General features: G+C 37.3%; 13 protein-coding genes across 13 annotated transcripts; 5 read left to right on the top strand and 8 right to left on the bottom strand.

Moving 5' to 3' along the window:
* Positions 1 to 427: 427 nt before the first annotated feature.
* On the top strand, positions 428 to 1,099 carry ADE8 (phosphoribosylglycinamide formyltransferase; the record flags this gene model as incomplete). Its single annotated transcript, XM_062950823.1, has 1 exon — positions 428 to 1,099. The coding sequence occupies one exon, from the start codon at positions 428 to 430 to the stop codon at positions 1,097 to 1,099; it is 672 nt and encodes a 223-aa protein (XP_062807886.1).
* A 115-nt stretch (positions 1,100 to 1,214) lies between these two features.
* Positions 1,215 to 2,330, bottom strand: IDH2 (isocitrate dehydrogenase (NAD(+)); the record flags this gene model as incomplete). Its single annotated transcript, XM_062950824.1, has 1 exon — positions 1,215 to 2,330. The coding sequence occupies one exon, from the start codon at positions 2,328 to 2,330 to the stop codon at positions 1,215 to 1,217; it is 1,116 nt and encodes a 371-aa protein (XP_062807887.1).
* Positions 2,331 to 2,743: 413 nt separating this feature from the next.
* Positions 2,744 to 4,012, bottom strand: FDH3 (bifunctional alcohol dehydrogenase/S-(hydroxymethyl)glutathione dehydrogenase; the record flags this gene model as incomplete). The annotated part of the gene is made up of 2 exons (XM_062950825.1): positions 2,744 to 3,862; positions 3,989 to 4,012. 2 exons carry the CDS (start codon positions 4,010 to 4,012, stop codon positions 2,744 to 2,746), a joined length of 1,143 nt encoding a protein of 380 aa, XP_062807888.1.
* A 1,216-nt stretch (positions 4,013 to 5,228) lies between these two features.
* On the bottom strand, positions 5,229 to 6,248 carry AHA1 (Aha1p; the record flags this gene model as incomplete). Its single annotated transcript, XM_062950826.1, has 1 exon — positions 5,229 to 6,248. The coding sequence occupies one exon, from the start codon at positions 6,246 to 6,248 to the stop codon at positions 5,229 to 5,231; it is 1,020 nt and encodes a 339-aa protein (XP_062807889.1).
* A 164-nt stretch (positions 6,249 to 6,412) lies between these two features.
* Positions 6,413 to 7,225, bottom strand: PUP1 (proteasome core particle subunit beta 2; the record flags this gene model as incomplete). Its single annotated transcript, XM_062950827.1, has 1 exon — positions 6,413 to 7,225. One exon carries the CDS (start codon positions 7,223 to 7,225, stop codon positions 6,413 to 6,415), a length of 813 nt encoding a protein of 270 aa, XP_062807890.1.
* A 291-nt stretch (positions 7,226 to 7,516) lies between these two features.
* On the top strand, positions 7,517 to 11,728 carry PRCAT00001069001 (uncharacterized protein; the record flags this gene model as incomplete). The annotated part of the gene is made up of 1 exon (XM_062950828.1): positions 7,517 to 11,728. The coding sequence occupies one exon, from the start codon at positions 7,517 to 7,519 to the stop codon at positions 11,726 to 11,728; it is 4,212 nt and encodes a 1,403-aa protein (XP_062807891.1).
* A 109-nt stretch (positions 11,729 to 11,837) lies between these two features.
* On the bottom strand, positions 11,838 to 12,152 carry PRCAT00001070001 (uncharacterized protein; the record flags this gene model as incomplete). The annotated part of the gene is made up of 1 exon (XM_062950829.1): positions 11,838 to 12,152. One exon carries the CDS (start codon positions 12,150 to 12,152, stop codon positions 11,838 to 11,840), a length of 315 nt encoding a protein of 104 aa, XP_062807892.1.
* A 179-nt stretch (positions 12,153 to 12,331) lies between these two features.
* PRCAT00001071001 (asparaginase) lies at positions 12,332 to 13,492 on the top strand (the record flags this gene model as incomplete). The annotated part of the gene is made up of 1 exon (XM_062950830.1): positions 12,332 to 13,492. The coding sequence occupies one exon, from the start codon at positions 12,332 to 12,334 to the stop codon at positions 13,490 to 13,492; it is 1,161 nt and encodes a 386-aa protein (XP_062807893.1).
* Positions 13,493 to 13,668: 176 nt separating this feature from the next.
* Positions 13,669 to 15,765, bottom strand: FAA4 (long-chain fatty acid-CoA ligase; the record flags this gene model as incomplete). The annotated part of the gene is made up of 1 exon (XM_062950831.1): positions 13,669 to 15,765. One exon carries the CDS (start codon positions 15,763 to 15,765, stop codon positions 13,669 to 13,671), a length of 2,097 nt encoding a protein of 698 aa, XP_062807894.1.
* A 668-nt stretch (positions 15,766 to 16,433) lies between these two features.
* Positions 16,434 to 18,002, bottom strand: INO1 (inositol-3-phosphate synthase; the record flags this gene model as incomplete). The annotated part of the gene is made up of 1 exon (XM_062950832.1): positions 16,434 to 18,002. The coding sequence occupies one exon, from the start codon at positions 18,000 to 18,002 to the stop codon at positions 16,434 to 16,436; it is 1,569 nt and encodes a 522-aa protein (XP_062807895.1).
* A 1,580-nt stretch (positions 18,003 to 19,582) lies between these two features.
* On the top strand, positions 19,583 to 21,082 carry CHT3 (Cht3p; the record flags this gene model as incomplete). Its single annotated transcript, XM_062950834.1, has 1 exon — positions 19,583 to 21,082. One exon carries the CDS (start codon positions 19,583 to 19,585, stop codon positions 21,080 to 21,082), a length of 1,500 nt encoding a protein of 499 aa, XP_062807896.1.
* Positions 21,083 to 21,163: 81 nt separating this feature from the next.
* On the bottom strand, positions 21,164 to 21,967 carry PRCAT00001075001 (uncharacterized protein; the record flags this gene model as incomplete). Its single annotated transcript, XM_062950835.1, has 1 exon — positions 21,164 to 21,967. The coding sequence occupies one exon, from the start codon at positions 21,965 to 21,967 to the stop codon at positions 21,164 to 21,166; it is 804 nt and encodes a 267-aa protein (XP_062807897.1).
* Positions 21,968 to 22,086: 119 nt separating this feature from the next.
* PRCAT00001076001 (uncharacterized protein) lies at positions 22,087 to 22,677 on the top strand (the record flags this gene model as incomplete). The annotated part of the gene is made up of 1 exon (XM_062950836.1): positions 22,087 to 22,677. The coding sequence occupies one exon, from the start codon at positions 22,087 to 22,089 to the stop codon at positions 22,675 to 22,677; it is 591 nt and encodes a 196-aa protein (XP_062807898.1).
* Between the last annotated feature and the right edge of the window lie 212 nt (positions 22,678 to 22,889).

Genomic DNA, 22,889 nt, shown 5'->3' on the forward strand with positions numbered 1-22,889 from the left:
GCCTAGTGAGATGGGAGTAGTTACAAAAAAAAAAAAAAAAAAAATTTTCCTATTGAATCTCGCAGTATGTTTCAGACCGGGAGGTAATTTACTGAGTAAATTTTGCTGATGGTAAAGAACAATGTCAGGATCAAATGCCAATGCTAATTAAAAGTCATAGGACTCTTGTAAGCTGTAAGATTTTAAAGAGGTACAACGCATTTGAATAGTTATTATTCATTCTCAGCGAGTCAATTAACAGTGTTGATCCTTTTATCGTGTTAGCTCTCTTTGAGGTCCCAAATTACGACATCAAGGTGTATCGAAAGTTACTCAAAATGTCGCAAGTCTGGACCGGTAGTTGAACCGGTTTTTGGAATTTGTATCTATGAAATTTTTCAGCTGAGGTCTGAAGAAGATAATATGATGCATCCATAATTAGAGTCAAATGGTTCGTAGGATCACAGTATTAATATCCGGTTCTGGATCAAACTTACAAGCATTGATAGACTCACAGATTCAAGGGAAGTTGAGTGGGGAAATCATTCAAGTTATTTCATCTAGTGAATCGGCATACGGATTGCAAAGAGCTGCGAATGCTTCGATTCCAGCAGTAACTCATAGTCTTAAAAGCTACTACAAGGGAACGGGGAAAGAACAAAAAGAGGAGAGACAGATCAGACGTGAAAAATTTAACAAAGATTTGGCAAACTTAATAATTTACGGAAATGTTGAGGGCCGCTACTTGGAAAGCTATAAAGGACCAGATATAATAGTGTGCGCCGGTTGGATGCTTATATTGTCGCCCTCTATTTTAACGCCACTAGATGAAGCAGGAATTAAGATCATTAACTTACATCCTGCATTACCTGGAGCCTTCGAAGGTACACATGCCATTGAAAGAGCATGGAAAGCTGGCCAAAACGGTGAAATTCTGAAGGGTGGTGTGATGATTCACAGAGTTATTACGGAAGTTGATAAAGGTGCACCGCTTCTTGTTAAGGAGATAGATTTAAGAAGAGGCGAGCCTTTAGAGGCTTATGAGGCCAGAGTTCATGATATTGAACATATGGCGATTGTAGAAGGCACTAATATAGCATTGAATGATCTCGACAAATAAACAGGTGTTTTACAAATTTAGATACAAAATGTAATTTATTGATTGCAGTTGTATATAGTTTCAGAGTAAGTCACGACGAAATATTAAAAATCTGTTAAAGAATTTAACGCTGAATCTATAAATTCTTGATAACTTCTTCAGTGAAGCGCTCAGTAGTTGCTGTACCCTTCAAATCACCAGTTCTGTTTTCTGGACCAGATGCAATGGTCTTCTTGACGGCCTTTTCGATTCTGTCAGCATCCTCGTTCAATGACATATGTCTCAACATCATACAAGATGATAATAACAAGGCGGTTGGGTTAGCTAAACCTTTACCAGCAATGTCAGGAGCAGAACCGTGAACGGCTTCAAAGATAGAAACTCTGTTACCCATGTTACCGGATGGAGTTAAACCTAAACCTCCAATCAAACCAGACGACAAATCAGACATGATATCACCGTACAAGTTAGGCATGACCATAACAACATCTTTATAGTCAGTAGGATCAGCAGTTAATCTCAAGGAAGTATTGTCTAATAATTCGAAGCTCAATTTCACGTCTGGATACTCCTTTCCAATTTCCTTAGCTGTTTGTACAAACAAACCGTCAGACAACTTCATGATTGAGGCCTTGTGAACAATGACAACATGAGGCTTGTTAATAGATTTAGCATACTCGAAACCATATCTAATAACTCTCTCAGAAGCTGGCTTGGTAATCAACTTGATTGATTGCACAACACCAGGAACAATGGTATGCTCAATACCAGAATATTCACCTTCAGTGTTTTCTCTAATCAAAACGGTGTCGACGTTCTTATATGGAGTGTCGTAACCGACAATCGACTTACATGGACGAACATTAGCAAACAATTGAAATGTTCTTCTCAATGTCAAGTTCATGGATGTGTGACCCTTACCAACTGGAGTGGCCAATGGTCCTTTCAATGCAACCAAGTTCTTGTTAACCGAATCAACGGCTGGTTGAGGTAAAGTAGTTTTACCATCAATCAACAAAGGGGTAACGTCAACCGGTTCCCATTCAATAGGTACTCCTGCTGCTGCATAGATTTCCTTAACTGCCTGGGATATTTCGACACCAATACCATCACCTTCAATTAAAGTAACAGTATATTTACCATTAGGACCTTTCTTTCCGGTGAACTGACCTGCAACAAGCGATCTGGTAAATTTTGGTACAACGGCCGCAACTGAGGAACTTGGTCCTTTTCTGACTAATTGCTTGAACATCTTCAATGACGTCTACTTAACTTCTTCAACTTCTACGAATAGTGATAAGTAAACTCTGAAAATTTTAAGGGATCTTTATTAAATTTGTCTGGACTAACTAGCATCCGCGAGTTTTGATGCTTCCATAAAAGTTAGAGGCCAACTTCTCAACCAATGAAATGCTCGATCCTTCGGTGCCGAAGTAGTGTCTTCGGACTCATACACACTCCGAGCCGACTAGACCGGCTCGTGCCAAAGCACGTGATATACAATACAGGTGCAAAAGTCCCTATGGGAAACCGAAACTTTAAAGGACTGATGAATGCATTTATATTTGCGACCGACTATTTAAAATACGAATATACAAAGCGATATATATATATATATATATCAATTGATCATAATTTAGCATTCATCAATATCGGCAGCCCATTTTATAAATCAATAACTGCCCTGATACAATCACCTGCATGCATATCATCAAATGCAGTGTTAATTTTCTCCAAGGGGTGTCTATGAGTTATAAAGTCGTCCACCTTCAACTTTCCTTCCATATAGTCATCGACGATACCAGGCAATTGTGTTCTACCTTTCACTCCTCCGAAGGCAGCGCCTTTCCAGACTCTACCAGTCACTAATTGGAATGGTCTAGTGTGAATCTCTTTTCCTGCTGGAGCTACACCAATGATAATGGACGTACCCCAACCTTTATGGCAAGCCTCCAAAGCATTCCGCATTACTTCAACATTACCCGTGCAGTCAAATGTGTAATCGCAACCACCATCGGTCATTTCAATTAATTTATCGACAATTGTAGTTCCACTAGGTAACTTAGCACTATTAACAAAGTCTGTTGCACCGAATTGCTTTGCCCATTGTTCTTTTTTGTCATTTATATCAACGACAATAATCTTGTTAGCCTTTCTCTCAGCAGCACCTTGAACAACTGATAAGCCGACGCAACCAGCCCCAAAAACAGCGACGTTATCACCTTTTTGTACATTCGCAGTAATTGTAGCAGCACCATAACCGGTTGTAATTCCACAGCCTAAGAGACATGTTCTGTCTGGTTTGGCATCAGGATTGACAGCAACAACTGAGATGTCGGCTACGACAGTATATTGAGAGAAAGTAGAGCAACCCATGAAGTGCAACAATTCTTTACCTCTACAGGTAAATCTGCTAGTTCCATCAGGCATAACACCTTTTCCTTGAGTGCTTCTTATTTTACCACATAAATTGGTTTTACCTGACTTACAAAATTTACACTCCCTGCACTCAGGAGTATATAAGGCAATGACATGGTCACCAACCTTTACACTAGTAACACCTTCACCAATGGATTCGACGATACCGGCACCTTCGTGTCCCAAAACTACTGGAAAGGCACCTTCGGGATCGACCCCACTTAACGTGTAGGCATCTGTGTGGCAAACACCAGTATTCAACACCTTAATACGAACTTCATGAGCTTTTGGGGCCCCAACTTCAATATCCTCAATGCTCAATGGCTTCCCAGCTTCCCATGCAACGGCAGCTTTACATTTAATTGTCTAAAAAATTTGTTAATATCCATCAATCGCAACTAACCTCCAAGGTAGTTAGATGAAGCCGTTTAACGTCATGTTTCGTTACTTCAGCAACATGCATAAGCGGAGAGCAAATAGGAAATCACTTACCTTTCCTTGAGTCGATTCAGTCATATTTGATTTATTTACTAATTTAATTGAAGGATCGAGGAAGCTATCATCAATTTATACAGCTCACCTAAGTCCATGGAAAAGTCGACACATAATTATTTCCAATTATGGATAACAAATCCGCAACCCATGATTCTCATGTAATCATATTTACATCACATGATTGTATTTCTTAATCTAATTTTGATAACCGTGCTTGTATTATATTAAATCGAAAAAGGTGAAGGGCTTTTTAAGAGTGTTACGATATGCTAGATAGATAGGAGAGGTAATAAATAATAACGATGACTAAAAAACAAAAAGTTAGCCTAAGTTTTAACCGTAATAAGCTAAGAAAAATAAATGAATATATCGAAAGGCAGAACTATATGCATTTTAAAGAAACTCTTATCATGATCTATAATATTTAGGATCTCAAAAAAAAAGAACTACTTGTAACTATGATGTTGAGTTTGACTGTTCAAAAATTACCTACTAGATTGAAATTTTGGAGTCAACGTTACAGGAGCTCAGTGTATTCGAATTGCAAGGACCACCAGAGCCTAAAATATGAGTTGGGCCGCATTTTCAGTGATTCATAATCACTTTGGTATTCAGAGAACAATGAATTACGGTCACATTTTAAAGCGATCTTGTTGCATTCTGCTAGTAAATCAAGATACGAAACCATAGACACTACAAACATGCGCAGAATCTTATGCATTACTTTGATTTACGTTACATGCAATTAGAAAGAATATTATAATTGTTCGAATAAGTCATTGAACAACCATAGTTAGAAAGTTAGAGCAATTTTAATATACCATTGCTATATAAAGACACGTTTTTGCAGCTATTGCGAACTATAGATTACGTTTTGAGTTGTTGACTGTTGGCATTCAACTCTTTAGTCATGAAGGAAAGTATTGAGAGCAGTGGTTCTATCGAAGAATTCCACCACTTCAGAGGATATCTATTTAGTTGACTTATAAATCACTCCTCAAGAAATTCGTTTTAGTCAGGTAAAATTACTTTATAACGACCGTGGATTGCTGCATCTTTCTTTCGTCTAGTGTAAACTAAGAGAGTTGACCTCATATTCATGCGATCAGCTTCAGGAAAACAGATCACAGGTTATCACGCATACTACTACATGTTTTATATTAAAATTCGGAGCACTAGCGTCTTCTAGGAATGTGAACCTACAGACTTAATAAATTATGATCAATAATAAAAACTTTTATAAAACTGCACCAAAACCGAAAGTGATCTTGATTGATCTTACATAGTAATTTTCGAAGTTTTCCTTCACTCTTTCTTCCTCGCCAACCGGAATACCTGACCATTTAACAATCATTTTGGTTTCGCCAGCACCTTGAGCAAGTTGAATATCCAATTTAGCGTAGTGTCCTGTCTTCCAGTCCTCTAATCTCCACAGTTGAAGAATTCGCTCATTGGGTACCAATTTGAGGAATTCTCCACTAACAGAACCCCCAAATAATTTGAATGTAGATTTCTCAGGTGGTGGAAATTTCGCAATTGAAACCTGAGACCTGGTCCAGGCCAGAATTCTAGCTTCATCCAACAATGTTGCATATAGCTGCTCAGCTGTTGTATTAAAAGTGGGCTCTAAATGAAGTGTTGAGGTATTATATTTGGGAGCGTTCGATGTGGTTGCCGACTTTGATTCAGCTCCTTGTTCTTGTTTGGCCAGAGAAGTAGCCTTGGTCGTTGTAGCAGCATCAATAGTTGGAATTTTCTCTTTCTCTTGATTCCCTTTAGTATATGTGGAATTAACTTTATCGGACGCCAATTGAATATCAGAGCTATGTATAGAAATTAGATCGCTGCCGAAGTTTGACAAAATATCTCTCAATTTGGGAACCAAATGGGATCTGATAAATGATCTCATGCCCTCCGTTTCGCTGTCTTCATTATAGATGTTTATATCAAACTGCAAGTCATCCTCAGTGGAATCGTAAGCTAATTCTGGAATGATAATTGACCCATTAAATTCCTTACTCTTAGCTGTTGATCCTTCAATATTCAATGTGAGCTTCAAATCGAACAAAGAAATAACTTTTCCTTTGCGCTGGCAAACTTCCACATCGCCTTCAACTGATGAAACCGAACTTACAGAGACATTATTGTTACCAGAAGATGCCGATAAACCGACTAACTTCTCATTGAAATATTTTCTAGACCAATCAATACAATTTTTATCGACCCAGTGCCAATTGTTTGGGTTGTTCACCACCATGACTAAATGTGCTGTGCTTTGAAATTAAATTTGACTTACGAAACGGAAATTAAATATACTTGAGTTGTAGAAAAGTCTAGAAATAAACATTAAGAAGATCATACTTTACACAAAAATAGAGACAATTCATATACATTATACTATTTTAATGACTTAAGAATGAACTAAGCATCCACCTCCATAGCATCCAACCCAGTATTAAAGGTAATAACTTGCTCTTCGACATGAACTAAATCGCGTATACTTTCTTTTAAGACTGCTGTAGTTCCTCTGGCGAACTTGTATGATTTAGCCTTCTCCGACCTCACATTTGGAGTCAAATAGTTTCTAAGTAGCTCAGCATCTTTGCCAACTTCCATAACACAGATATCAACGTTAGAACCAGAACCTAAATCATTCCAAATACCCAGCTCAATAGCATTAGCGCATAATTTTATAGCTTGTTCTTTGCTTAAATCAGGTTCCCAATTAGTCTCCAAGACTGCCATTGCCGCCAAAGAACCAGAGCCCAAAGAAAGATACTGACCAACATCTGTTGATCCATGGGCTTGGCACGATAACAAATGAGCTCCAGTTGGGTCAACCCCTGCAACAATTAAGTATGCACCTAAATGCCCTTGATATTTAAATAAATGCTGTTTCAACATCGTCAATGCTGTTATAACTCTCGGTTTTCTGTTCTGTGAGAGCGAGTGTAATTCTAGGTTAGAAGCTATCAATTGTGTGACCATTTCGGTGTCGGCAGCAGTACCGGCACCAGCACACCAGATTCTGGGGGCCAATCTGTGCAATTTCTCGCAGTTTTTATCAGCCACTATTGGTCCAGCAGTAGCTCTAGTATCTGCCGCTATAACTACTCCTCCTTTAAACTTACATCCAACAATGGTAGTACCTGTTGATGTAGCCTTTGGTGTGCCAAATCCTTTCGTTGACAAGAATTGATTTCTTTGATAATTGTCAAAGCTTAATCCACCCATTTTTCTTTTATGAATTCTAAAAGCTCCTTTTTAAACCTCTAAGAGTAATCAGATGAATTAAACCTTAAGTCTATTTGGTTTACAGAGTGAAAATGTTGATGCTGAGATAGGCTCTTAATTTGCCTTCCAGAAGGTTGAGATTTAAAAGACGTGCAACAATGTGCACGACGGGGTCTGTTTACGCTACAATAAAAAACTTCTGGATATGATCTACATTCTACAAAAATTAATATTAAAGAGCGCTACGAATCCTTACGGTCCATTGATGAAGAGATTTCAGAGCCATATATCATGGACAGATACTGCTATACGTCGCCATCTAGGGTCCAAACTTTATTAGTTCCCATAAATGGCTGTCTGGCGAATGATTTTTTACGATACATATCACTCATTCGTTCATCAGTAGAAGAGGTAAGGCTACTAGATATTCCGCCATCCTCGAGCTTGCATCTATTTAATCCACAGAGCTTTCCCAATGGAAGGGTAATGTTCAATTTTACCACTTCTTCTCCTGAAGATGAATCAATATTTTTGCATGATTTAGAACCATTCCGAAAGACATTCATAATAACAGGAATTGGCAAATATAACGACGCAATTAATAATAAAGTAGGATTGGAAGCTGTTAAAGCTTTGAAAGAGACCAATCCCAGTTCAATAGTGCATAATGTCATTTATTTTGACACACCAAAAGAAAAAATCGAGGAATATAATCCTCCATCTGACCATTCATATCAAGCAGTCTTCTATCACAATGGATCAATGAAATATAACATAACATCTTTAGAAACAATATTTTGTGATATTAGTCGTGATTTTTTGGCAAAGTTGGATATATATGCGTCATCATATCAAAATATAACTTTAAGGTCTCCTGTGTCTATTAGCAATACTAATGTTTTAACTAAGACAATAAATCAAGCACAAAAGAGACTTAGCTCAGGCAGTACCTCCTTTAAAATGACATTAAACAATGGTAATGGTCAAGTTTCTTCTGCTACGGACGTCAAGAAAAAAACCCAACAATCACATAAAGGCAGACAATTGAAATTGATGGGAAGTTTGTTTTTGTTGGCAGGGAATTATCAGGAGGCAATTCAGCAATTTGGAGATGCTATTGCAAATTTGAAGAGTTGTGAAGATTACTTATGGCTTGCGAGTGCATTAGAAGGTCTTGGTGTTGCTCTAACGTTATCTCACTACTCCGGCAATTCGTTTCAAAATTTAAATCCTGCAATTAGCTCTGTTCTACAGATTTCCAGAAATAGAATACCTTCATTTCCTCTGAGTACTAGTGGTGAACGTTTGACAATCAAAAGATCATCAAACGATTCGTTCACTGCAAATCATTCCTCACCAAATTTCAGTAAGCCATCTACCAGTGACATTATTAATCATACTCAATCACCGAGGAATTCCATGACTAGCTTTAGTGGTGTTGGTACGAGTAGCCTGGCCACAATATCAGAATTATCATCACTACCTCTTCCTACTCTCATTCAAATGATATCATCGAAGGTTTCGAGTTTCTATCAATTAAGCACAAACAATCACGAAAGCATGGTTCCAGACATTGTTTACGTTGAATGTATTCTAAGGCATATCAAGTTTATGCTAGGTGTTTTCGTTGGGGGGAACAGTATGAGTTCAGAAGTTTTAGATAACGTAGTTAAAGGTACTGTTTTAATACCAAAAAAATCATCTGATGGAGCTGCATTTTTTCTGAAACACGATATTCTACGTGAAATTGACAAACTATTTTCATTACAGTTGGTTGAATTGAGTATCATTGACCAATGTCGAATATACTCAACACTAGCAACTGTGTATTCAGACTTGGGTTTGCTTAGAAAAAAGGCTTTTATGCTTCGGATATTGTTGGTAGGCATACTACCTCATCTTAACTCGTTGCATGAACATAGTCATGAGAAGAATATCTCAAAAAGTTTTCATGCCTCTAGCATTCGAGATCTTTTCAATTTCTTGTTCGTTGTTTACGGAATTGGAGAAGAGAGTGAAAGTGATATTTCTGAAGCGATACATCATGCCCAAGGTGTTTGGACCTCGTTGAGAATTCTGCTTTTGAGGCTATGTATGAATTTTGCAGAAGCTATGGAAGATCACATCTTTCTTCTTGAAATTTGTTCATTGTTACTTACAAGATATTGTAACTCATTGACCATCGATGATCAATTGAAATTGAAGGCCAAAATTGATTATACTTTGACGTCGTCTGCTAGGAGCAGCTTAGATCTCAACTTCGTTTATTGGGATCCGTATTTGGTTAGAAGAGCCAAGCTCATAAACGATAAGAGTAAAGATGACTTGGTGCCTTTTACAGAGTATGAAAAAAATTCTAATAATGTGGGACAGATTGTCGGAGCAACACTGTCTCTTAGTCGAGAAAAACTGAACTCACAAATCCTCCCCAGAGGTCCTATAATTTTCAATCCTTATGAAAAGACTAAATCAGAATCAATCAATAGGGACAAGTTATTGTTGAAAGATGAAGTATATAGATTAAAGATCACACTTCAAAACCCATTTGCGTTTGAGATTGAAATAATGGACATATCAATTGTTGCAGACTCCGATGATGATATTAAAACATTAGGTAATCAAATTAAGCCTCTAGCTACAATCGGAGGGCATGCTATACAAATGCAGAATAGGCCAAATGGATTGATGAAGTTAAGAAAGACTTTTGTATCTGATAAACAAATGAAATCCTCAACTTCCATTGGCACTGAAAATCAAACAAACGCTTTTTTATCATCTACATCTGATCTCATTGTTCCTAGCAGATCAATGCAACTGTTTTCAGTTGCGTTTCTTCCTCTCAAGGTAGGAGAACTCAATATTAAAGGTTTTAAGGTTACTTTATTCAATTGCAAACCACAATTCTTTCAAATAGTTGAAAAAGAGCTTACTTATGACTTGAGTAAAGTGAAATACTTAGGACTAGGTAAGTTAGACTTCAGGGATAAATATGTGTTAAAAAAGGCACAAGATAACTTAGAATTCAATGATATCACATCTCGCGTCCTGACCAAAGTGTTAAGTTTAACCGTAATACCCCTGCAGCCAACATTAACCTTGAATGAAATTCTGATTGCAAATAGGTGGATCATGTTGCTTGAAGGGGAAACATATAAATTTTCGATTTCTTTATCCAATTCCTCGGACCAAGATATTAATTATTTGTCATTCTCCTTTTGGGATTCTACCTTGGAACCTATTAACAGGAAGTTGACTTCATCAGGTCATGTATTACTGGCAAGTGAGATATATGAATTAGAATGGCTCTTGATGAACCAAAAGACTTTCAAAATTCTTAACAAAGCTATACTAAGCCGAGATTACAAAGTTATTAAGCCTCAGGACGAACTTAAGATTGACTATGAAATAACAGGGAAGAAAGGCATGAAGCTGCTGAAGATCATATTGGAATACGCGAATAAGAATGTAGATGACCTTTCAAAAACATTTGTTAAATTCATGCACATTCCACTAAACGTATCTGTTGTTCCTTTGCTAGACGTTGTTAATTGTGACTTAATTCATTTAATTGCATCCTCTATTAAGGAATTGATGTCCAACTTAAGTGACCTGTCGGCAAAGAACTTCAAGACGGTACTAGCGTATATAAATCTAAAATCGTCTCATGAGCCTCAAGAGTCCAAATACTGTTTATTAGTGGTCGACTTGAGGAATTCTTGGAATGAAAGCGTTATAGCGAGGTTGAATCTCAACTTTGCTCCAGATGAAGATTTCAGGATAGAAGAAGCCATTCGCCCTGGAAAAACAGCTAGGTTCTTGCTACCATTAAGAAGGGTGTCCACGAATGAAATAGATTTGAGCAGGAGCATACCATCCCTAAGGAAGAAACAATATATCAAAAATTTTCACATAAGTGAAGAAGAAGAAGAAACGATGAGGTCACATTTCTGGTTACGCAATCACATATTGGAGCATTTGGAAGGTACCTGGGAAACTATGCATGATAGCATGTATAAGCGCAAGGGCAGTATACATTTGAGGAGTTTTTATCTCACGAATAGAATGGCCCAAGCAATGGTGTACCCGCAAGTTGAAATATTCAATACTATTTTAAATGATGCCGATGATGCAATTGCGAAACATGAAGGTTGTCACTTTATTTTGGAGTCTGATGAATTCTATACTTGGCGTACCACTATCTCAAACCACACTAAATATCCTATTAGTGGAATTTTGAGGCAGATTCCTTATCCAGTAGCATCACCTTTGAACTCCAGTGTCCAGAGCATAAAATACCAGCTTTCACTAGATAGACGAATATTAATTCATGGTGTTCTTCAGAGTAATATAGAGCGGGTAATTCTTCCCGGGGACTCAGTAAATTTTGATTTGACGTTCCTTGTCTTGGAGAAAGGAGAATATGAGTGGGGATCTGTGCTAGATGTATTGACTCCTTCAAGATCGCAAATATGCTCAAGAGATCCAATCTTTATACATACATAGACTTATTTCATTTAAGATAACGAACTTTCAGTACTATTCAATGTAAGCTTTCCGCTGACTCCTATATTGACTAATGGTACATATTTACAAGAAATAAAACAAGTGTCACTTATCGACCCAAGTTGAAAGGTAACGGTTGTGCACCTTCTGCCTCTAACTCTTTAATTCTTCTTTCTTTCAATATATCGCCATACCTCTTCTCTTGGAAATATTTAAACCAGCTGGCTACACATTTGTTCTTGAACTCCATTCTTTGCGTCCCACATTGCTTTTCAACCTTCTGTTTCTCTTGCAAGTCCAAAGAATTTTCGATCTTGTTTTCTGTCAAACAATCAAAAAACTTATCACGAGCATCCCAACACTCTAACCGTCTAGATTTATTAGGTGCAGCCTCTGGAGTATCATTTTTACTAAAAAATCCCATATTGACCTCTTCTTCGGCTATTTAGTGAACTAAATGTTAAAATTTAATATTGTGAGAGAAGAATTGATTTGCTGGGACCGAAATATTAGATCCGACTTCGTAAAAACAGAGTAGTAGTGAAAAAAGAATCAATCAATACACTCATCTATAGTCTTCCATAGAAGTGACTTGAATTGTAAATGTCAACTGTGGATAATCAGCCATGCTGCTGCAATCCTGAGGATGCGAACTATGATATCGAAGTTCATCAAGATAACCACGATCACTCTATTGTAAGAGTAAAATACAGAACTTCTTCTCGTGATGATACTAGTGCGTTTACTAAGTCTAGTGATAATGGATTACCGACAATAAAAGTACTCGGAACGGGAGGCACAATTGCGTCGAAGGGTCAAACAGCCTATCAAACAGCAGGCTACAAAGTAGATATGACCATCGAAGATCTCATTGAAACAATTCCCGATTTGTCAATGACATGTAATTTGCAATATGAGCAGGTTTTAAATGTTGATTCGTCGGACATAGGTACTAAAGAAGTCTTGACAATATACCAGAAAGTAGCTGAAGATATTGAGAGTTTTGATGGGATTGTTATAACACACGGAACGGATACTATGGAGGAAACGGCGTTTTTTTTGCAACTCACAATAAACACACATAAACCAATAGTAATGTGTGGGTCCATGCGACCCTCGACCGCCATTTCCTCTGATGGTCCAATGAACTTGTACCAAGCAATAGTTATAGCTGCAAATAAGAACTCAAAAGACAGAGGCGTACTTGTTGCGTTAAACGACAGGATTGGTTCTGGATTCTATATTACGAAATCAAATGCCAACTCGCTAGATACATTTAAATCAATTGGTCAAGGCTACTTAGGAAGCTTTGTAAATAATCACATTCATTATTATTTTCCAGCTGTTAAGCCACTTGGGATAACTTACTTTGACTTGAACGTATCTGAATTTGTAAGTCCTGAAGTTCCCATTTTATATGCCCACCAAGATTTCAATGACTCCATGATAGAGATTGTTGTCAAGAATCTAAATGCGAAAGGATTAGTACTAGCAACTATGGGTGCAGGATCCATGTCATCTAAAACTAATAAAGTACTTGCCAGAATAGCTACGGAGAGAAATATCCCTGTCGTTTATTCCAAGAGATCTATGGATGGAATGATTCCTACTGACTCCTTGCCAGAAATAGAAAATGCAGGTCATGCAATAGCCAGTGGATATTTGAATCCACAGAAGGCTAGAATTTTACTTCAATTTTGTTTGTATAAAAACTTCTCAATAGATAAAATAAAGGAGAGCTTTGAAGTGATCTATGGAGGTTAAACATATACTTAAAACATTTAATTTACCTATTTAGCTATTGAATCAGAGTAATAATAAAGCATTTGATATTCCAATGTATAAATGCAACTGTTTTCGTTATACTACGAACAAAAGGAGCACTAAATTTGCAAATAAGAAAGAAAAAAATTCATAAAAAAATTAACTTCAATTGGAGTCTAAGAACTTGCATAAGCAGCATCAACCCTGTCTTTGCAAGACTCCAAAATCTTCTTTCTTTGTAACTTCATTGCTGAACTGACAAAACCATTCTGAGGAGTCCATTCTTCATCCAACAACACAATGTTCTGAAGGAATTCAATTCCTTTTAAGCCTTGAGACTTACCTGTAGCCAACAAAGACTTTAAGAAAGCACGAGTGACCTTCTTGTCTTCGCATAAAGAAGAAAGGCTCTTCGAGCTTAATTCATTTTCTGAGTATACCTTTTCTTCTGCCAAGAATTGTTTAAGGAAAGTCTCATTTGGAATAACAATACCAATTGGCTTCACCTTACTTTGATCTGCATAAACGCAAATGTTAAGAACAATATGGTTCGATCTGTAAATGGACTCCAACTTCTCTAATGCTATATATTCACCGTTCAAAGTCTTCACCAAATTCTTTTTACGATCAATAATTTTCAAGGCACCATTTGGAGCCCATTCACCAATATCACCAGTCTTGAACCAACCATCTTCGGTGAATGCCTCCGATGTCTCTTTCTCATTCTTAAAGTAACCACTTGTGACACACTTTCCTTGCAAAAGAACTTCACCTTGGTTATTCTTGGCGAAATAACCAGCATCAGGAACGTCTACTAGCTTGGCCGTAATGGCACCAGTCAAAGTTCCCACTGTACCAAATTCGAAATGTTGAAACTCAACGATTGTGGTGTTAGCACATGTTTCTGTTAATCCATATCCCACCAACATTGGGGCAATAGTAGTAGAAATGAAAACTTGAGCATCTATTGATATTGGCGAGCCACCGTTCAAAACATATCTTAAATGTCCACCTGTCTTCGCCTTGACTTTTTTGAAAACAAAATCAAATATTCCTCCACCTGGAAGCTTGAAATGATTGAAGGTTGATTTTCCTTTATATGCACCCCAAAAGAGCTTTTGAACTAAGGCAGGTTGTTTCCTGACTTCTGCCAAAACACCCTTTCTAACAGATTCCCACACGGCTGCAACACCAACCATGATGGTAGGCTTAAATTCAACCAAATCCGATTCGCAGTTTCTACAGGAGATGTCTGTTAAGGTTTTAACGTTTGCGTAACCCAAGCAACTTCCCCACCAAAAATTTGCGAGTTCAAAAGCCATTTCAAAAATATGCGCTAAGGGTAAAAAGGCTATAACTCTATCATTTCTCTTCACCAAAGACCTGCTAGCATTACAAGAAATGCCTCCTACAGCAGCAATGATGTTCTCATGACTAATTACAACACCTTTTGGAGCACCTGTTGAGCCTGAAGTATACATAATACAAGCCAAATCCTCAGGCTTTGGTTTCGGATACGGAACTTCCGGGTTTTCCTTACCAAGCTTGATGCATTCATCGTAAGTAATAAAGGTGATATCAGGCCTTTCTTTCAAGATTTTTTCTCTTGCCTCATTAGCTTCTTTATATAGTTTACCTTTCAAACGAGTATCCTTTTCATCAATCGGCTCAGCATGAATGATAAATTTGATTGATTTGGCTTTCAGTAGTGGTCTTATTAACAGCGCTAGTAAGGCATTATCTGTAAAAATTCCTTCGGATTCAGTCTCAAGTAGCGAGCTCACTAACCCAGACTCCCCTAAAGTATCATAGGCCGTGACAATCGGAATACCTTGAACCAGGCAGGCCATGAAAGTTTGCATCCACTTTGCAGAAGTAGATGCATATATATGCAATCTACTTGTCTGATCAGGTTTTAAACCTAAAGAGACCAAGCCTCTTGAATAAGCTTGCACTTGATTCCATAACTCGTTGTACGTAAGGAAGTTATAACTTGAGTTCTCGTAGTAGAGCCATTCCTTGTCTTCCTCCCTTTCTTCACCATCTACTAATTTTTTAACCTTCTTGATTTCTGTATGTACTTCCAAGAGGTTTCTCCAACCCATAGCTTTATCATTCCCACCTCTTTTGGAGCACTCCTCAACGAATTCGGGCAATGTGGCAGCCTTGGAATCCAATGGTTTGTCGACTGCTGCTGCCTTTTGGGCTGCTTTTCTCCTTGGTGCTGTTTCACCTTGCTTTGCCTCCCCTACTTTTACCGTAAGCGCAACCATATTGTTAATTAATTTCAAACTAATGCTTATCTCTTTTAATATCTTTCGAATTAAGTGGTTTTATGGTATTACGCTGTCAAAGAGTTAGCGTTTCAAGTTCAAGATTATTTATTGATGGATGCGTTTCAAAATATAAACTGCTGTTAACAATGCCAATGCAACACTAATATGCTTCTATTCTCTAAGCAGCTAACACTAATTTTAAATAATTAGGCAGAAAAGTCACAGGAAAGATACCCTGACGTATTTTGCAGGTTTGCTGTCACTTAAGCTCAACTGTTCTGCCGTTTAACTGAAAACAGTGCGAAATAAAATCAAATTTCTACAGGTTAGATCGACGCATGCCAGTGTTGGAGGCAAGCTTTCCCAACAAATGCGATTCCTTTGCGACTAAGGAGGGGAACTAAGATACGTCGGTTAGGTTACACAAAGTGAGAGTGGCAACAAAGTCTATGCAACTAAAGTTACGACATTTATCGACATCTATTTTATGCTGCTGCTTCAATTATTAAATTCGGCCCCCGTAGCTCCTCACTTTTAATTGGATCATGACCTTTTTATTTCTTTCCTTGACGCAACATGAATGTCTACAATAGGTTGTACTAGACAAAAATATCTACTGAACTACTTAATAACTTTAATATCAAATGTGTATTACTTAGACTAAGCTAATATAATCTCTCTTCGAATCTCAATTCGTTGTTCACTGGTAAACCTACTAACAATCTCAATAAATTTTCAAGGCCCAACCTTTGTTTGTTCAATCCGTTGATTGCCTTGAAACCTGGTTTTGCCAATGGAGCCTTAAGCCAATAACTCAACAAGGTCAAAACCGAGTAGAAATCTTCGTACTTGTCATCTGGATCTGAAGCTTTTTTGTAGCTGACTCTAGATAAAAACTCAGCGACAACAACCAAATCGATGATCAAAGGGGTAGCTAGTAATGAATCTTCGCAAACATTATGAATTGAGATTTTGTTGTGCCCACCCAACATCAATTCAGAATAATACTCATCCATCGCAACCTTTGAATCCCCAACTGCAGGGAGGTATTTGATAACAATACAATGATCAATTTTTCTACCCTTTTCATCATTGTATAAAATCTCATTAGATTCAATAATATCATCTACCACTGAAGCCTTTGATATTTCTTTGGATTTAAATTGTTGAGGAGAAGATAAGTTGTAACCATCGTTATTACCCAAATGGTTGTAAGAAGCGATAGAAACAGGTCTAATACCTGCATCAACTAAAAATTGAGCTAAGACTGACTTTATTTTTGTTTGACCACTCTTGAAGTCATCTCCACCGATAAACGATTTATGTTGTTCGGCTAACTCGATAACTCCCGGCACGAAAGTGTTTTGTGGTGAACCGTTAATATATGGAACTTTTTCCAAAATTGAGGCAACTGCAAAAACTGTAGATGGAGCAATTTCTTCATGGTTATCTTTTATGGATTTGAGCAAATTTTCAGAGGTATCATTGACGCCCTTTTCAACGTCCGCGTACCTTTCTGTATTTGCAGTCCACAACACAATAACTTTATCTAACTTGTTCTTTTTCTTAAAATCCCTGATATCTTGTCTGATTTTTTCAACATCTTTCCATTTTTGTTTGGTGTTTGGTTCACCATCAGATCCCTTGTTGAAGACGTTGTCGGCTCTTTCTTTCTGGTTCAATGCAATAAAATCTGGATAATAAATAGAAGGAAGAGGTTCCTGGTTTTTGAGGTAAGGGTACAACTTCTTTTGTAAGTCAGTATCCAAAACTTTAGCTCTCTTCATTGCCTTATCTAATGGCAATTTACTGATATCCCAACCCCCGACAATCAAATCATTGGGATTCACAAATGGCAAAAGAGAGTTGAATGGTGCATAAATGTCATTTCCTTCATGATCAACACCTATCTTGAGAGTCGAACTCTGTGTAACGGAACCATAATAGTTTGGCTTGACAACACCTTCCTTGTTCTCAAAAGATATGTTATGCTTATTCGCTAATACTGATCCTACTAGAGTAGTACCATTATTACCACCTAAACCAACTAAGAGTAAACCTGTCTTTTTAACACTCAAATCAACCTTGAATTGGTAATCAACGGCTGTAGGCGTAACATTGAAGATTCCGGCATCAGTCTTTTCGACAACTGAGTTTTCATACGTGAAATTGGTGTACAAGGTGTTGTCCTTTTTGACTGCCTTTGTGGTATTGAATTTGACGTTGGTAGACATCTTTACAATTTATAAGAATATTTATAATTAAATTGGGATCCTAGTTACAGCCAAGATTAAAGGGAATCTGGTCACAATTTATAGTTCGAGAAAGCAGAAATAAGGGAGGAAACGTATCGTTTTAGCCGCCGAGTTGCGCCAATCAATGTCCAGTTTCGCCGGAATATACAGAACACAATGCTATTCTAGTGTGGTTGTGTGTGGGATCGTTCCAAAGTTGGCAAGTGTGCACACATTCCGCCGAAATTTCGGCGAACGTATGTGCACATGCCCCAACCTCGTACACAAACATCTAAAAATGGAATAAAGCACGTCTCCTATTCCTGAGGAGAAACAATAATATCAGCGGTTGATTGGTCAAGATCCACTTGATCCGGACAGTGCTTAATATTATAATATATGAATCAAAATGTATCTCTTGTATAATTGAATATGGATTTTCCAGAGTATGATAGTGTAATACGTCTGTCAAATAACCGATTCCAATTGCTAAAGTTTGAAAAAATACGTCTAGATATTTTTAAACCTCATAATAAGATATACTATACTGAGCTTCTCCTGGATCAATTTCAGTGCCTAATCGACAGGCAGTCTAATGCTTACATAAAGATATTGTTTTATTCTTTGCAATCTTTCTGAGTTCTGATGTATTATAAAACTGAGCCGTTAACTTAAAAATAGCGATATTGATAGGATGTAGTTCCTTTCAACGAGCTATTCCTTGAAAATTCCCCACTCAATATTGTCTATAAGTTGAAGTCCTACTAAAATCAATATCTATTATCTTGGCTTTTTACTGCTGCGTGCCTTTATTCAAAAATGTGTGTTTTACAATATTCTGAAGAAATTATGAAAAGAAAAAAAATTCTATGACTATAAATTGTAGGTCTTCACTACCTTCACAATTAATCTGAATCTCATTTTCAGATGCTAGGAAAGATTAAACGATTGTACTTCAGTAAAAATTTTCAATAAGAATAGCGAGTAATGTCAAAGTCCAATGCTGGCTCGTTATCCCCTTTAGTGAGAGCGCATTAAATTTTCTCTATTTTTTCCAAAAGAAGAATACTTTTCTGTCAATTAAGGTGCATAATGGAACAGCAGATGTCATTTCTTGTACTCAATGTATGTTTCTGTTGTAAGATCAAGTTTAGTCCTATGACATAATACCCTATTATTTATTCTTTTTGACATATCCCGATTAAGGTTTTCGGGTTGCAAAAATAATCTAAATTTACGAGAATGGCTGGCGGACAGGACAAATGCAACTAAAATTTTCTCGAAACTAGTTACCATTGAACCTGATTTAGCAGGGTTTGACGTATTTATTGTATTATCTGCCAAGCTCTAACAAAATGGGCTCTGAAATTTACTTGTGAGGAAATAAAGCGCAACTAAATAGTGTCAACATTATTTCAACATCGAGTAGAGATGAGATTCGATATATATAAATGTTCCATGGGTTAAGTAAATCTAATTTCTAGAATGAAGTTTTCATATACAACGAATATATCACAGCTTTAATTGTCTATCTTTATTAGAAACTAACTTCAAGTCATTCCTTAAAACAAAAATTCTTCATGATTGCCAAAGGCTTGATCTATTTGGCAATAACATACTTTGCCATTAATGTTGCAGCTTTCGACTCAAGCTCATCACAAAACGTTGCTGTTTATTGGGGTCAAAATTCAGCAGGCTCCCAGGAAGCACTATCAACATATTGCGATAGTGATTCCGTTGATATTGTTATTTTGAGTTTTCTCTATGGTTTTCCAGATTTAGCATTGAATTTTGCAAATGCGTGTACAGATTCTTTTTCTGACGGTCTCTTACATTGTCCCACAATTGCTGAAGATATCAAATCGTGCCAAGCTGGTGGAAAAAAAATCTTGTTGTCTCTAGGAGGAGCGACTGGGTCATATGGTTTTACGTCTGATTCGGAAGCTAAAGAGTTTGCCACAACATTATGGAACAAGTTCGGAGGCGGCTCCGATGATGAAAGACCATTTGACGACGCAGTTGTTGATGGATTCGACTTCGATATCGAGAACCTGAACCAAGTCGGATATGCTGCGTTAGCCAGTGCACTTAGAAGCTCATTTGAAAAGGATGATTCGAAGGACTATTACTTATCGGCAGCCCCACAATGTCCGTATCCCGATCAGTCAGTAGGAGATTTATTGGAAAATGCCTCAATTGATTTTGCTTTTATCCAATTCTATAATAATTATTGCAACTTAGGTACTAATTTTAATTGGGATACGTGGCTGGACTATGCTACAAATACCTCCCCCAACAAAAATATCAAGCTTTACTTGGGATTGCCAGCGAGCCAATCAGCTGCCGGTTCCGGTTACGTAGCAGCATCTGGAGTACAAGAATACGTCGATAAAATAAAATCTGATTCGCATTTTGGAGGTATTTCTCTATGGGATGCATCTGCTGCTTGGGCTAATACCGATAATGGAGACACATTTGCAGATCAAATGAAAAGCTTGTTAGATACATCATCAAGTGCCACATCGAGTTCAAGTACCTCGTCGAAAGCTCGCAGTACCACTCTGAGCTCCAGCACTTTGAGTGCCACCTCCAGGGCCACGACTTCCAGCATTACCAGCTCTAGTACTAGCAGCAGTAGTACTTTAATTAGTACTACTAGCACTGGCAGCACTATTTCCAAGGCAACTAGCTCTAAGAGCAGCGCCAGCAGTGGCACTACATCCACTACCACATCTAGTACCACATCCAGTACAACGCCAATAAAATCAAGTAGTGATAACTCTCAAGTCAAAAACTCTTTACTGTCAACTAGCAGTGTTCCAACAACTTTGAGCACGGTACATGCGAAAGAACCAACAACAGAACAAACAGGAGGGTCACAGGAGAGCGATGCAACTACTAGCCATGAAAATAGCAGTGAGCTCAAAAGTCAGACAACGAAAACCACTTACTCCACGAGTAGTGGATTTGGTGACAACTCACATGAGAGTTTGTCAACTTCTAAGCCATCTTCTGGAAGCGGAGACACTCGTAATACTCAAACGAAAATCAGAAGGTATCACACAAGAATTAGATGCTAAGCTATTTTAAATGTTTATGATTTCATCTTCTCTTTTTTTCATGCTTTTAAAGAGCCTGGAATTCTTCTAAATTTGCTCTTCTTATTCTACTCCTGCCATTAATAATTCAAACTGTAGCTCCAAGTTAAGTCCACGTAGTAATTGTCTAGATAGACGGTTTAAATATATTGATTTCAATACAGGACCATTCCAATTTTCTAGCTTATAAACGTCTTCCTCTGAAGATATTGATTGCAAACTAGAGAGCCTACAATGGATCATCGGGATATCGATGGTATCCATTAAAGAATGCGCTTGTTTAGTAAGAGTTCCCGGCGAAATTAAGAACATGTAGTTTTTGTAGACATCTGTTGATCTTGTATGATTAAAATATGTTCCTGTAAGCTCTCTAATTGTTGAGACTCTTATCTTACTTTGATGATTTTTACATTGTACTAGGATGTTGATATCTTTTTCTAAAGAAATAAGCTTCCGATTCCCATTTTTATCCAAAAATTCACCTGCTTCAATTGTGCTCTTCAACATAGAATCATTGTTTTTAATATCTTGAAGTGATCTCTCCTGTGGAAATCTAAGAAGTGATTGATCCCAAAAGTGTTTCAAGTTCCATTTGCCTATTATATCTACACCTTGATCATTTGCACCACCTACTTTTAACAATCCATCGCAATGTAGCTGCTCCTTCAAAATTTCCATAGCGGCCAATTCATATAACGTACCTCTGAAATTTGTAGATTCTAGTTGAATACTATTGTGTTTGCAATAATCAAGATATTCTTGACAATTTTGAATGCTAGAGAAAAGAAAGCTCTTTGGGGGTGGCTTCGTATTTATCGCTTTCCTAAGAGTCGTCAACCTTTTTGCTAGAGTAATTTCTCGTCGCATTCCTACTCAGCACTTATGTTGTTTATGGTAAGATATATTTCACCAAAATTCAAAAATCGCGATTTTGATACCTAAATTTTAACCTACGATTTATTCAACCTATACATTATTTGAATGAAATGATACACTCATTCTTATTGGTCTTTTTCTTGAGTCTTTCTTTGGTGCTAGCTAAGGAATCAAATATTGATGTTTGGGCAACCCCAATTACTGACAAGAATTCGATTCAATTTGGCGAATTAAAATATAACAATGAGTCTATGGAAGCTTCCTTTAATTACTTTCCATCCCAGCATATCAGCACATCAGAGATCTATTGCATTGGATCTAAAAAATTGAGTGATAATGGATGTTTTGATTTAACAAATTTTAGCTCCGAAGATCGTCCTCTTCTGGACAAAGGGTTTGTTCTTTATGTTAATGAAATTGGTGAAATCTTAAGAGTTTCACTCATAAATGGAGCGACAGAAACAGTTGTTGTAAGAACTAGAGATCTTGGTCCAGTACCTAATTTGAACCCTAAATCACAAAGGAATGAACCGCAAAAGAAGGAGAAGAAGAAAATCATAAAGAAAGTAGTGAAAGACGATGCAGGAGAAGAGGTGGTGATTGAAGAAGAGGAAGACAATCGATCATGGATTCAGAAAAATTGGCTCCTCTTGGTTACTCCTTTAATATTATATTTGCTAGTTACCGATGATAAAAAATGAAGAAGCAAATTGATGTGGGATGGCACAGTAGATACTCAGTTGCTTCATAAGGATAAATACTAAAGCTCATAGAACACTTGGATACATGAAAGAAAAAAAAAAAGCTACGCAATGTCACAATTTTACTCTCCATTTACCAATTCTACCGTGATATATCATTCTTTTCTCAACATAGTAATCTATAATGCATGTCTTATAGTCGCCGTTTTATC

This window comes from Priceomyces carsonii, assembly GCF_900007245.1.
Source record: "Priceomyces carsonii strain CBS4050 genome assembly, scaffold: Debaryomyces_carsonii_scaffold_1, whole genome shotgun sequence".
NCBI lineage: Eukaryota > Fungi > Ascomycota > Pichiomycetes > Serinales > Debaryomycetaceae > Priceomyces > Priceomyces carsonii.